Below are 12,253 nucleotides of genomic sequence, written 5' to 3'. Positions count from 1 at the left end.
AAGAAAACATTGCTCAGTTTGTATGCAGTCTGAGGGGAAGAATTGCACGTCACAGTTCTTTAGATATAAAATATCACAAGCCAAAAAACCTTGAAAACCACTGCACTCATGTGTCTTGACATGAGATTACTCATCTTTAACTTGAAGCCGTCACTGTTAAAACAGGTTAAGAAAATGACAAGTAAGGCAGGAATGATGCGTGTAATAAAGAAGAGAAGAGGAGGATGAAGAGAGTTGTGTCTCGGGGCAGAGACAGACAGAGAGAGGTAGCTGGGGGGGGGGAGACAGATGCCCCTGCCCTGCTGGTCATGTTGGCAGTGGCAGGGCTGCCTGTGTGTGACAGACGGGGGAGGCGAACATCCCAACTCTCCTCCACAATCTGCTCGCTGCTCTCCCCCCACGTTGTCCTCACTTTGTCTCCTTTTCCACCACAGGGTTTAATCCTGCTCCTGCCTGTCCCTCTTTGTGAGGAACTCCCCTCCATCGTCTACCAACTTTTTCAGCCTCCTTTTACATCAGCATTAGTCCTCAGCAGCTAACCTGCCCTTCTTTTTTTCCCTTTTCCTTCTCCTCCATCCCAACCGAAGGCCTGCTGAGCGCTTAATCTCAGACCTGGAGGCTCTGTCCAGTCCTGGAGGCTGAGGGCAATGACTCCCCTCCCTGCCTGGTGTTCCTACAGCCGGCTGCCAAGCTGTCCTGACCAGCCACCCCCTCTCTCTCCCTCCTCCTACTCTCCCTCCTACGCCGTCACGCAGCACGACACAGCAGGGCATCGCCACGTCACACAGTAACACACACAGAGCCCCGCTGTGGTGTGGCAAGGCACAAGATACAGACAGAATCGATGTGCCACACACAAAGTGCAGCAGACATCAGCCAGCCCCACACCCACACACACACACACACACACACACACACACACACACACACACACACACACACACACACACACACACACACACACACACACACACACAGAGGACCTAAAGGTCAGAAACAGAGCCTGTTGTTCTGAAGCTGTAAATGTTTGATGAGGAAAGCGTTGAGAACGCGTTGACTGAAGGCCTTTAGCTCCACACCACCAAACTAATCGGAGTCATGCTGAGAAAATGCCAATCCTTATCCAATCACAACCTCTGATCTTGGTACATGTAGATACAGCCGTCTCTTTTAAAGATTTTGTGCTAATGAGTGGCCAGTTTTGAAATCCACTCCAGGTTTGTAAAGCAGGTGACGCGTCAACAATCAATCGCCATCCATTGCCTCCACACGGCTCTTACAGGCCGTTCCCCAATACGTGAAATACCTACGTTTTGCATGCGCCAACGGCCCGGCTATCAAAACAAAGAACAGAGAAGCTTGGATTACAGTACAACACACACAGAGGGAGTATGACTTCATTCTCTGCTCAGGATGCCATTACTCCTTACTACTTTTATCTTGACATAGCAAATATGCATTTGCCGCTATATTAATGTTCTGAATGTCGAGTATAGCCCCTTTAATGAGCCTTTAATTACCTACATTTCAAGTAAAATTAAGTATGTAATGTGTAAGAAATGCATTTAATTCAAAGGGGCGTTATGCAATTTTGGCAATTTCTTCACCGTTTTCTTGCTGTTTTCTCGCAGGTTTCTCTATAGCGCTCCCTTTCTCTATTTGGCAACACTGTGTAAAAACTTGCTCGTTTCCTCTTTCTCTGTTCCTCCGACAATGCTTTCCTAGCTTTTTGCTTCTTTTTTGCGGGCTCAGCCATGACGATAGTGTGAAAAACTCTGCCTGGTAAACATCCACATGCCCAAGTTTTTAATGCAGGCCTCCTGTTAACACTCTCCTAGTCCAGATCTGAGAGAAAACTAGTCCTCACGTCTTTAGGTGTTTTTATTGGCAATACTGGTTTTCCATTTTAAGAGAGAAACTGATAGCCTAGAAATCTAAACACACCCTAGCGGCAGCAAATCTAATTTGCAGCCAGGGGGGTCTAGGCACTCTCCGTTGACTTGGGAGCTGGAAAAACCTAACTCTGGTCAGGCCAATCACATCGTGTATAGAGTCGGTGGGCGGGCTTATGGCTGCTGCTGGGAACAGCGGTCTTCTGGAAGACTTGGAGTTAAAAAAGAACTTTCTTAAAAAAGGAAGACGTGTTTGGAGTTTTGCCAACCGGATACGGCAAAAGTTTAAATTTGAATCTATCAACTAGCTCTGCTACCTTCTTCGTTGCTCTGCCTGGTTGTAGCGCTATCCTATTGCGTGCAGAGGGAATTTGAAAGACAACCGTTTATCCCAACATCTTGATGTGGGTCTGGTTTGTCAGGCTAAGAAACTGAGGCACTATGCAGTAAAATATACAAAATACTTTCATTTCTGAGAAATGGCACCAACTGGACAAATACTGCTGCAAAAAGCCAGCAGGCTTTTACACATAGTCTGACAGTAAGTGAGCTGAACATGCAGCCAGTGAATCAGTCGGTCAGGTCGTGAACTGAGATGTTTAAAGCAGTTGCAGGTTGTAAGCTCAAGGTTTATGTAATGCAGTAAGAAAAGCTTTAACCTTGGCACAAACAGAAACAACCACACACACTCAGTTTGTCTGGCCAGAGAGCCGCCAACCTCTGGCCTTCTTATACAAGACACACACACACACACACACACACACTCTCTCTCTCTCTAATCCACCCCTTGTCTCACCTTGTACACCCTGCCTCAGAGGGGGATGTGTGTATGAATGTGTGTGTGATTAAGGCAGCGCTCCTTCCAGCAGCTAAAGCAGCAAATCCAATAACTGGCCTGTATCGACTGGCACACTCATTAATTAGGGCTTAATACGGCTTAATGCTCAGGCACTGCCCTACACTAACCCACACCCACACACAGCAGGCTGGCTTGCCTCTGCCTGGAACCGGTGAGGAAGGAAGGAAGGAAGGAAGCTTGGATGGATTCATGGATGGACTGATGGGCGAGACAGATAAATGTATGTTTAGGAGAAGAGGATCTGCAAGCGGTGAAAAGGGCTGACAGTTTGGGGTGTCGGGTGGAGGTGCGGGACGGAGTGGAGGAGGGACGGAGAAACAAAGCGGCTGAGGGCTCCAGCCATCGCCTCCCTGCCGCCTGCTGCTGGCGGGACAGGTTGTGGTGGCGGTTAGAGAAGGAGAGAGCCTCCCCACTGACCTGGTGAAAGGACACCACCTGCTGGATCCCACGCTTTACTGACACACATGCACAACACCTGCACTGAAATAATTCCTCCATTATCCTCCAAAAAATACCTGAAACAGCTTCCAGAGCAGCCGTGGTAGTAAGCGTGTATTTTGCTCTCCAGCAGACATAATAAAAGCAAGTTTTGCTGAGAGGCAGTTTGCGGTAATTTCCCCAGACAGCCCGATAATCAAACTCTGCTCACAATCTGCATCTCGAACCGCCGCACTCTCTATTGACTGCTGCTACTAAGGAGATTAATTACAACACAGGCACAGTTACCTCTCTGTGGTATACATCAGTCGTAGCCCACAGCTAGTGTCTAAACTCTGCTGTGTGTTTGTCTGTGTTTGCATATTTATTTACAGGTGGGAGCATATGTCCTAAAGGCACGGTCCAAAGGGAAAGTGCAAACGTCATGTTAGAGAAACAGAGAGACAGTAATAGAAAAAGATCTGGAGGCAGCGTTCAGGTCTGTCTTTCAACAGCCCCAAATGAATGTGTGCTTTTTTTTTTATTTCTAAACAAATTAGCTAGTGGAGCGTGTCACTTGAAGAAAATATATATATTGGACGGTGCATACATTATCAAAACGACTTGAAAGCAAGCCAAGTAAGCAAGTAAACTAACGTCTCACTGCATATTCTGTGTGTATCTCCGGAAATAACCGCTCAGCGTGGATTTCACTGAGAGACATTATAAGATGAAGTATGGAGATTTGTTTCTTCTTCTTTTGCCTAAAAATAAAGAGAAGATCTGAGTGTGACGATGAATGTGGGCTATAATTAAAGAGGAAATTTCAACTGTTCTCCTGTATCTGAACACAGTCACACACACACACACACACACACACACACACACACACACACACACACACACACGTAAAAATTAGGAAAATGAAATAGGACTCTGCTACAACTCTAACCCTATAAAATAATGAAAATATCTACCTCAACACACACTCAGACACTCAACATTGACTAACTGAACTTGAATGCACGTTGTTGTGTGTGTGTGTGTGTGTGTGTGTGTGTGTGTGTGTGTGTGTGTGTGTGTCAGGCAGGGGGCCTAGGGGGTGAAGAATGCAGGCAGACGGCCTTGGCTTGCCTGGTTACAACAACACCGCCAGGGGCATGAAGGCTGCAGCTGCCACACAAAAACACAAAAACACACACACACACACACACACACACACACACACACACACACACACACACACACACACACACACACACACACACACACACACACACACACACACACACACACACACACACACACACACACACACACACACACAAAACCATATTTCGCCCAATCCCAGGCCCACCATCACCACCCTAACACCCTAGCGCTCTAGCTAAATCTTGGCTAGCACACAACTGCACTCAAGAATGTGTGTGCCTGAAGGCCATGCCCCTCTCCCATCCACCAACCTGTCATGCCAGTTGTTGCTCTTGCTAACACGCACATTTGACATGGGAACACGTTTGGTGACACTGTGTGTTTTGATTAGGATGAGACCCACGCATGTTGCCTCACCGTTGTTTTATTCTCTTTGATTTTCTTGTGCTGTCCATTAATTACTGTTAACAGTGATTTCCAAAACATTTACTGACTGGCCTCTATACTTTTTTTTTAACATGTCGGCATCATGCTTGAAAAGGACCCTGAGCCATATTTTACAAGTCTTCCTTCGCAGCTCAAGGAGTTACACTAACAGATTAAACACACACAATATCAGCATCTAAATGTCCGAATACACCGGTATATACTAAATGAGTGTCTTGTGCTGAACTCTAAAGACAGCACAGCTTTGTAATAAATTGCACATTTAGTTATAATTTCTATAACGCACAAGATAAAAATCCACTGTATTTTGAGTAATTTTTTAAAGATGGGTTTTCATTGAGATTTATTTTTTCTTATGACGTACAGTAGTAACTTAAGAAATAAAGAAAGAAAATCCAGTCATTCACGCCAATTGCTTTTAGGCTAAAAATCCAGTGAAACAACAATATCATGTGAGCCGATTATGAATCAAATCAGAGCCTTAACTTTAACATGCATGTTTTAAGTGGAGATGTTTGGTTCATATCTAATAAATGAGATAAATCTAATAAATGAATTAATGCAAAAATAGACTGGTGCTTAGACGAATGTAGGGTTAATGAAGGGATCATCTGTGTGACAACTTTTTTTCCTTCATTGTTTTCCAACTCATGGCTGTTCCCCAGTAGTGCCGAACACAGTAATGAGAAGGAAAAGTGGTTTTAGATGTTGTGATGCTTGTGTGCTCATCTGCAAACAGTCACGTATGAGCAGAGTTTGAACATTTACCTTTTCTGTAATAGAGGTGTGTGTGAAAGCCAAAACACTTGAACATAGAGATGCACCCAGCAATCTTGTATTACAATATACAATTGCAGTTATTACCAATGAGGGAACCTCACAGTGAAGTCCCCCCGAGTACATTTCTGAATTGTTGTGGCCATAATTGTAACTTAAAGTCTCTCAGGTCGGCTCCCTGAGCTCAGCTTAAAATGAATAAATGAGACCTGGCTTTTTCTGCCCCTTAAATTTGAAATAATAACAACTTCTAAACATTTGATCTTTCAATTTAGCGGTCATTTAAAATAACAAACAAAATAACATCCCAAGTCTCACTTCTATTCCTTTGCTTCTCTTAAATGATATTTTGTTTTTTTATTGATGTTATTTCTGTTTTATCAATTATATTTTGATTTGTTTGCTGCTAACCTGCCGGTTTGATATTTTGTGCGAAATGCTTTTATTGTGAAGCACTTTGTGAGTTTGGTTTTGAAAAGTGCTATACAGTATAAATACATCTTACTTAGTTACTACCACTGATTAAAAGTGAGTGAAGGTATTTTAATTTGTTTTGTAAGAAATAATTAGTGGAACACATCTTTTTTTATCCTTTTTACAATGTACATCTTTCAAAGATCATACTAGTGTTTGCTAATGTTTTAGCCATTTACTCAAAATCTCATGTTCTTTACATTACTGTTGCATTTTCCAATGTGTACTGCGGCATTTAACATTTTTTAATAGAAAATTTGAATTGAAATTCTACCTGCAGTGATTGCACATAGATTTTAATGGTATCATTTTAAACAATGTTAAGAATTGTTACAGGATTAATTATAAAAAAAAAAAAGCTTAGAACCAAAACCCTGGTTCCGGGCCCTTACCTCTCCGTTATTTCATATTTGTTTCACAGCACAATATAATATAATGCAAATAATTATGTGTGCCAATTCTACGGTGCAAATTCAAAACATTAGGAAACATATTATATTGGCCTGTAAGGCTGTATATTATAATCCTCTCTTTTTTTATTATTTAGTTGATATAATTACTTCTTGGTCACAATTATAACTGCATTCAAACAGAAATCAGAGACTGGCTTTGAACGATAGCGCTACATGTAGATTTTCTGCTGCGTAAATAAAGAATATACACATTAAAAGGTGAGAGGAATAAAGAAATACAAATTAAAGGTGTGAAAGCTCTTAAGGGGTGTACAATGAGGTCAAAGTTGGTCTTTGAGCAGACAAGGCCCAGTGTTAATTTACTTTTTGTTAATGAATGTCAGTGTGGAGAAAGTTGAAGTTCAAACTGAACTCACACAAGATTAAAACGTGCAAAATAAAACCTCCTTAGCAATGAGTTCTATTAAACCAGATTTGGAAAGTGTGTAAAAGGGACGTCAGTTTAATATTTTATTTAATATATAATAAATCTATAATTTATTCATAGATTTTAAACAGCTGTGGATGAACACAGAAGCGGTCTCTGCTTTCATTTCGTCACTGTATTAACAGAGGTTTGGGTGCTGCTGCAGGCTGTTATATCATCTATTCAATGTCATAGTGTTTGCTGCTGTGAGGCCTGCTGACTCTTTTTAAGTCATGCGTTTGAGTGTTTGCTTTCCCAGCATTAAAGTGTTCTGCTGTTGTTACTTTTAACATTTTTCTAAAGAAGGGGCAGGTGTTTCTATACTAGCTTTCTAGCTGTAGTTTTATGAAGTAGTGCTAGCGAGTGTCACTGACTGGGGCTTGAGATGTGACGCTTTGCGCAGTTAACGCTCCAGCTTGCAAGCCTCTGGCTACAGCCCGACATCTGAGCTGCAAATCTGTGCGTTTGTGTGCGTGTGTGCGTGTGATAGAGCTGTAAAGCCACCGTTTGACAATGCTCTTTCAGCAGGCCGCCCTGCGGTTGCTCCCGGCTACAGAAGCCAGCTGGGCAATGCAGAGATGGAAACGATGAGATGAGAAGAGAAGGAGAGGAAGATGAAGGAGAAGGGAGAGCGACTGATCAGCGCCATCCAGAGGTAAGAACACGAGTGTGATACTAAACTGTTCCTCTCGGTCTTAATACGGTTAAGATTTCCCCACGTTCTCACTCATTACGTAGTTCAAATCTGAAACTTTTATATATTTTAAATATAGCAACTCAATTTTAACTTAAAATTTCTTACAATTTTATTTTTTGACAGAGTGCTCAGAAAATGTACAGTAGCAGCTAAAGAAAAACAGATACCTCTCTAACTGCCTAGATTGTATCGTGCCTGAACCTCTTTTTCTGCCATGTCTGTAACCCACTCAACTTTTCTTCCATGAAAAAAAACACAATTAGGTGAAGGGGCTGCTGTTTTGTGAAAAATGAAAAAGTCCAATTTTAAAACAAAACAGACACAGACAGCAGCAATGATGTTAATATTTACATGAAGGTGAGGTTTAAAGATCGTTAAGTGTGTAAACTCTGGGCCTTCATTGCCCTATCCCTGTTATCTACACATCTCACTCTTTTATCATCCCTCTCTCTCTCAGATCACACACACAGTCACAACTCATCATACACAGAGATTCACATAAACATACCCGTGTGTCTGACACACACACACACACACACACACACACACACACACACACACACACACACACACACACACACACACACACACACACACACACACACACACACACACACACACACACACAGATGAGACAAATGAAATCTGTCCTGTTTCTTCTGCCCAGCCTCTGCCAACTTAATTTGCAAATGAAAAGTTTTTGCGAGGAGCATCCTTTTGCTTCTGGGGCATGGCAGCACACTGTGTGTTGGGGGGAGGGGGGTGAGGAGACGGTTTGACAGAGGGTGTGTGTGTGTGTGTGTGTGTGTGTGTGTGTGTGGCAGGAGCCCAGATGAAGCAGCCCTCGCCCGGGGCTCGCTGTCCGCCTGCGGTAGCAGCAAGCCTGTTCCTTCTTCCCCGGCCCGCCGCGACCATTTGTTCCATTAACCCGATCTCCTGGAGCCTCTGTTGCAAACACACACACACATCCACATCCACACACACACACACACACACACACACACACACACACACACACACACACACACACACACACACACACACACACACACACACACACACACACACACACACACACACACACACACACACATCCACAGGCATACATACTTCAACAACTGCTTGCACAGCTCATACCACACATGGCCCTCCATCCTTCGCTCCATCCTTTGCTCGCTCCTTCCCTCCCTCCTTCGTTCCCACCCTCCCTCCCTCTTCTGCTCTCCTCCAGACGCACGCACCATCTTTCTTCATGGAGGCCATATGGCCCAGTGAAGCCTGTGGATCTACAGGCACATCTGCGTATATGTTGCTGCTCTCCTTAAAGGGCTGTACAGTGAGCTGTGTGCTCACATAAACACAGTCCATGCACACACACCCAGGTCTGACAAACACACTCTTCTGTCACTACAGTATGTGTGGTTAAGCAAACGTTGGTGTTATGTTGGTCTGCTGTGTGTGTCTGTGTATGTGACCTCAGTGTGTACATGCATAGTGATAATTGGTGAAACAGCCTGCGAACAGCTGTGGGGTGAGAAAAGGTTGCGTGGTGTTGCAGAAGGGAGGAGGAGTAAGAGGATAGGAGTAAAGTTGGAGAATAAGAGAAGAGGAAAGGAAAGTGAAAAGAGATACAACGAAGAGGGTGAGGTAAGAAGAGAAGGTTTAAAAGCTACATCAGCAGGAAATATTTTAACCGCCGTATTAACTTTCATAAGCAAATAATTATCATTGTCGTCAACATCGTTTCTTAGTTCTTACTAGATCCTACATGTTTCTCTATTCATTGATTGGCACTAAGTGTTTTGCATTTGTGATGTCAAATTACCTAAAGAAATCACATTTCTATTCAAATCCATTAAAAAAAAGATAGATCTCTGTATTCACCTTCAATAAACTGTAAAATAGCATGTATCCATCCCCTGGATTTGTTTTCTATTTTCATGTGTAATTTGCTTGGGTGTTGATTATATATATTCTGAGCTGTCTCACAAACATACCTGCCCTCACTGAGAAACAGGCAATCATCATTTCAATCAAAGTTAAAAGAGATGTATTATTTTGTTTGTATTTCCTCAGAATAAGCACCAGGAAATTGCATACAGTAATACAACACAGTCAAATGTCACCAGTCACATAAAGAATCTGGAGAATAAAGATGTAGATGGCTTGAAAAGTTAATACAAATAAAAAACTGCTACAAACATTCCCTGTTGTACTCACTCATGTAAAAATATACATTTACCTTAAGGTTATTTCTTGAACCGACTGCTCACAAAAACACATATAACCTTTGGATTAATCATTTACAGTAGCTGGCTTTGCATTTTCCCTAACTCCATCTTTCCACCCTCCATTCTATCCCTTTATTTCAAAGCAAAAAAAAAAAAAAAAAGCAACACCACAGACATAGAGAAATAAATAATTAAGTGGTGCAGCAAAACATTGTGTGCTAAAAACCCCTGTGTAGTTTGGCAATCAGCTTGCCCATGTAAAAATAAATCAAGCTGATTTTCCAAATGTTTTGTGCGTGGTGCGCTGTTGCCGCTCTTCGCAGCACAGATTGCAGGCCGATGGAGAGGCTGTGGGGAGGGGCGGGGCGCTGGATATTAAACCCACTTGCACCAGCTTGTTAACACGTACACCTTAACCCCTGAGCGGCGCGGCAGGGCGCCCACCGAGTGCTCAGGGCCTGCAGGGACCAACTAACATATACCCAATGTATGGATGACACACACACACGAGAACAGAACCATATGTAGAGAGCCCGGTGTACACACTCATACACGAATATGCACACAAACATAACCGTGTGCACACACACAAAATAGAGATCTACACAAACTGCAAGACATGACTGCAATAAAGCCCTGATAAATACTGTGGATCTCTCTTTTTGTATTTGTTTAGGCTAAAATCAATGTTATAAGAATACATTGGAGGCAGGTTTTCAAGTTTTGCCCCCAGAGCACGATCAGTACCAGAAATACAATCACATACTGAAAAACCATGTACCAGCTGCAGTGTGGATCATCGTAAGTGTGAGTCATACCTCTCTTGCCTCCCTTACATGTATTGCTGTACTGTAGCTCCGTATAATAAATCACCTAAAAAATCATATACAAATGCTAAAAATGCATATATTAACTGCTCAAAACTCCATAATGCATTCCCAAACATGCACACTTTTTACCAAAACAATTATCTCCGGGAAAATAAAAACTACAAAAATGTGGTCAAGCGGCTTAACAGTCACTGCAAAAGTGACCTCATGTAGAACTGAACTCAAGAGATTTTTAAATATCAGGAGGATTCATCAACCAAGTAAGTGTCAAAGCAGAAAATAAAACTCACGAAATGCCAAGAGTGATTATCGTGGTTCAGTTGGGAGAAGAGAGAAGTTAGGTGCCAACTTCCCAGCCAATCCACTTTTGGCAGCCAGATTCCTACTCTGCTAAACCTCCTGAGAACATGCAATAGCAGCACACACACACACACACACACACACACACACACACACACACACACACACACACACACACACAACACACAAAAATACCACCATAACATATGCGCAGAAACATACAGAATATTCATACTTCACACTCCTTGACAACTTAGAATGTTGTCTATTGTATGAAACACACAAAGAGTCACACTCAACCAGGAGACAGCTGTGACTTGGTAAACTTTGTTTTTTTGGCAGCGTCTGACTGTCGACAGGTTAACACCAGTGGGTGGTAGACAATATGTAGTGTCAGTGATGGAGCAGGAGAAAAGGGTGAGTTTGTTTGGTTTTGTGTAAGAGGAAGGTGGAGTTGGGTGGGGGCACTGAGGTAGAGATCCTGCAGAGTGGGGCAACAACACCCACACCCTCGCCCACACTGGCAGAGCCAGGCTGTATGCCAGGCGATTGGGGAGACACACACCAACTGGGCTCCACACTCATGGAGGAAGAGACCCACACACATGTACAGATACTGTAGCATAAGCCAAAAATGGAGCCACTTTTACCTGCAGGTTTTATAAGTCACCGTCTCTGAAATCACTCCCTATTTGCTAAAGAGAGCAACATATTTACTTTTTGTATTTGTAATTGAGTTTCACAATTCTAAGGATAAAATGTATCCACTATACTATAGATTGCCCTCAAAATTGGAACGGAAAATGTGGTACCAATTGCAGCCCATCACAACTTCAGTGAATTAGGGAGTGTTGTCTGACAGCTAATTTATCAAGTTTGTCTACTTCCAAATAAAAAGACAAACTCAGCTGTGCTTGTGCTATTGTAGATCGAGCTACAAAGACTTAATGAGCCTGACTGGTGCATCGTTTTGAGTTCAGCTCAGTTTGCAGTTTACGACCCAATAGGTAGAATTTCGTCATTTTACATTTTATCATGGGATGGAAGATGGCGCAGTGGATATGACACATGCCTTTGGTGTAGGAGATCTGGGTTGATTCCCACTTCAATGTCTCCCTGAACAACACACTTAACCCATAGTTGCTCCAGAGGCGTACAACCTCTGATATATAGCAATTGTTAAGTCGCTTTGGATAAAACCGTCATCTAAATGACATGTACTGTAACGTTATCATGAATTACCTTCTCGTTAACTTCATAATTCATTCAGGCTAAAACTCCTAACAATTTCTGTTTCA

General features: G+C 42.7%; 1 protein-coding gene across 3 annotated transcripts in view; it reads right to left on the bottom strand.

The window, feature by feature from the left end:
- The window catches only part of sdccag8 (SHH signaling and ciliogenesis regulator sdccag8), a 72,647-nt gene that overhangs the window by 29,261 nt on the left and 31,133 nt on the right, over positions 1–12,253 (bottom strand). The window contains exon 17 of one of the 3 annotated variants that reach the window (XM_039784366.1): positions 8,463–8,539. The exons of 1 other annotated variant lie outside the window; for it this stretch is intronic. In XM_039784366.1, the coding sequence (XP_039640300.1) occupies positions 8,518–8,539 (22 nt within the window). In that variant the 3' untranslated portion in view covers positions 8,463–8,517. Of the gene's footprint in view, positions 1–8,462; positions 8,540–10,821; positions 11,055–12,253 lie in introns of those variants that run through there. One more of the 3 variants, XM_039784365.1, reaches the window with a different exon arrangement.

This window comes from Perca fluviatilis, chromosome 19, assembly GCF_010015445.1.
Source record: "Perca fluviatilis chromosome 19, GENO_Pfluv_1.0, whole genome shotgun sequence".
In the NCBI taxonomy this organism is placed as follows: Eukaryota; Metazoa; Chordata; class Actinopteri; order Perciformes; family Percidae; genus Perca; species Perca fluviatilis.
This window is presented reverse-complemented; position numbering and strand designations above follow the sequence as displayed.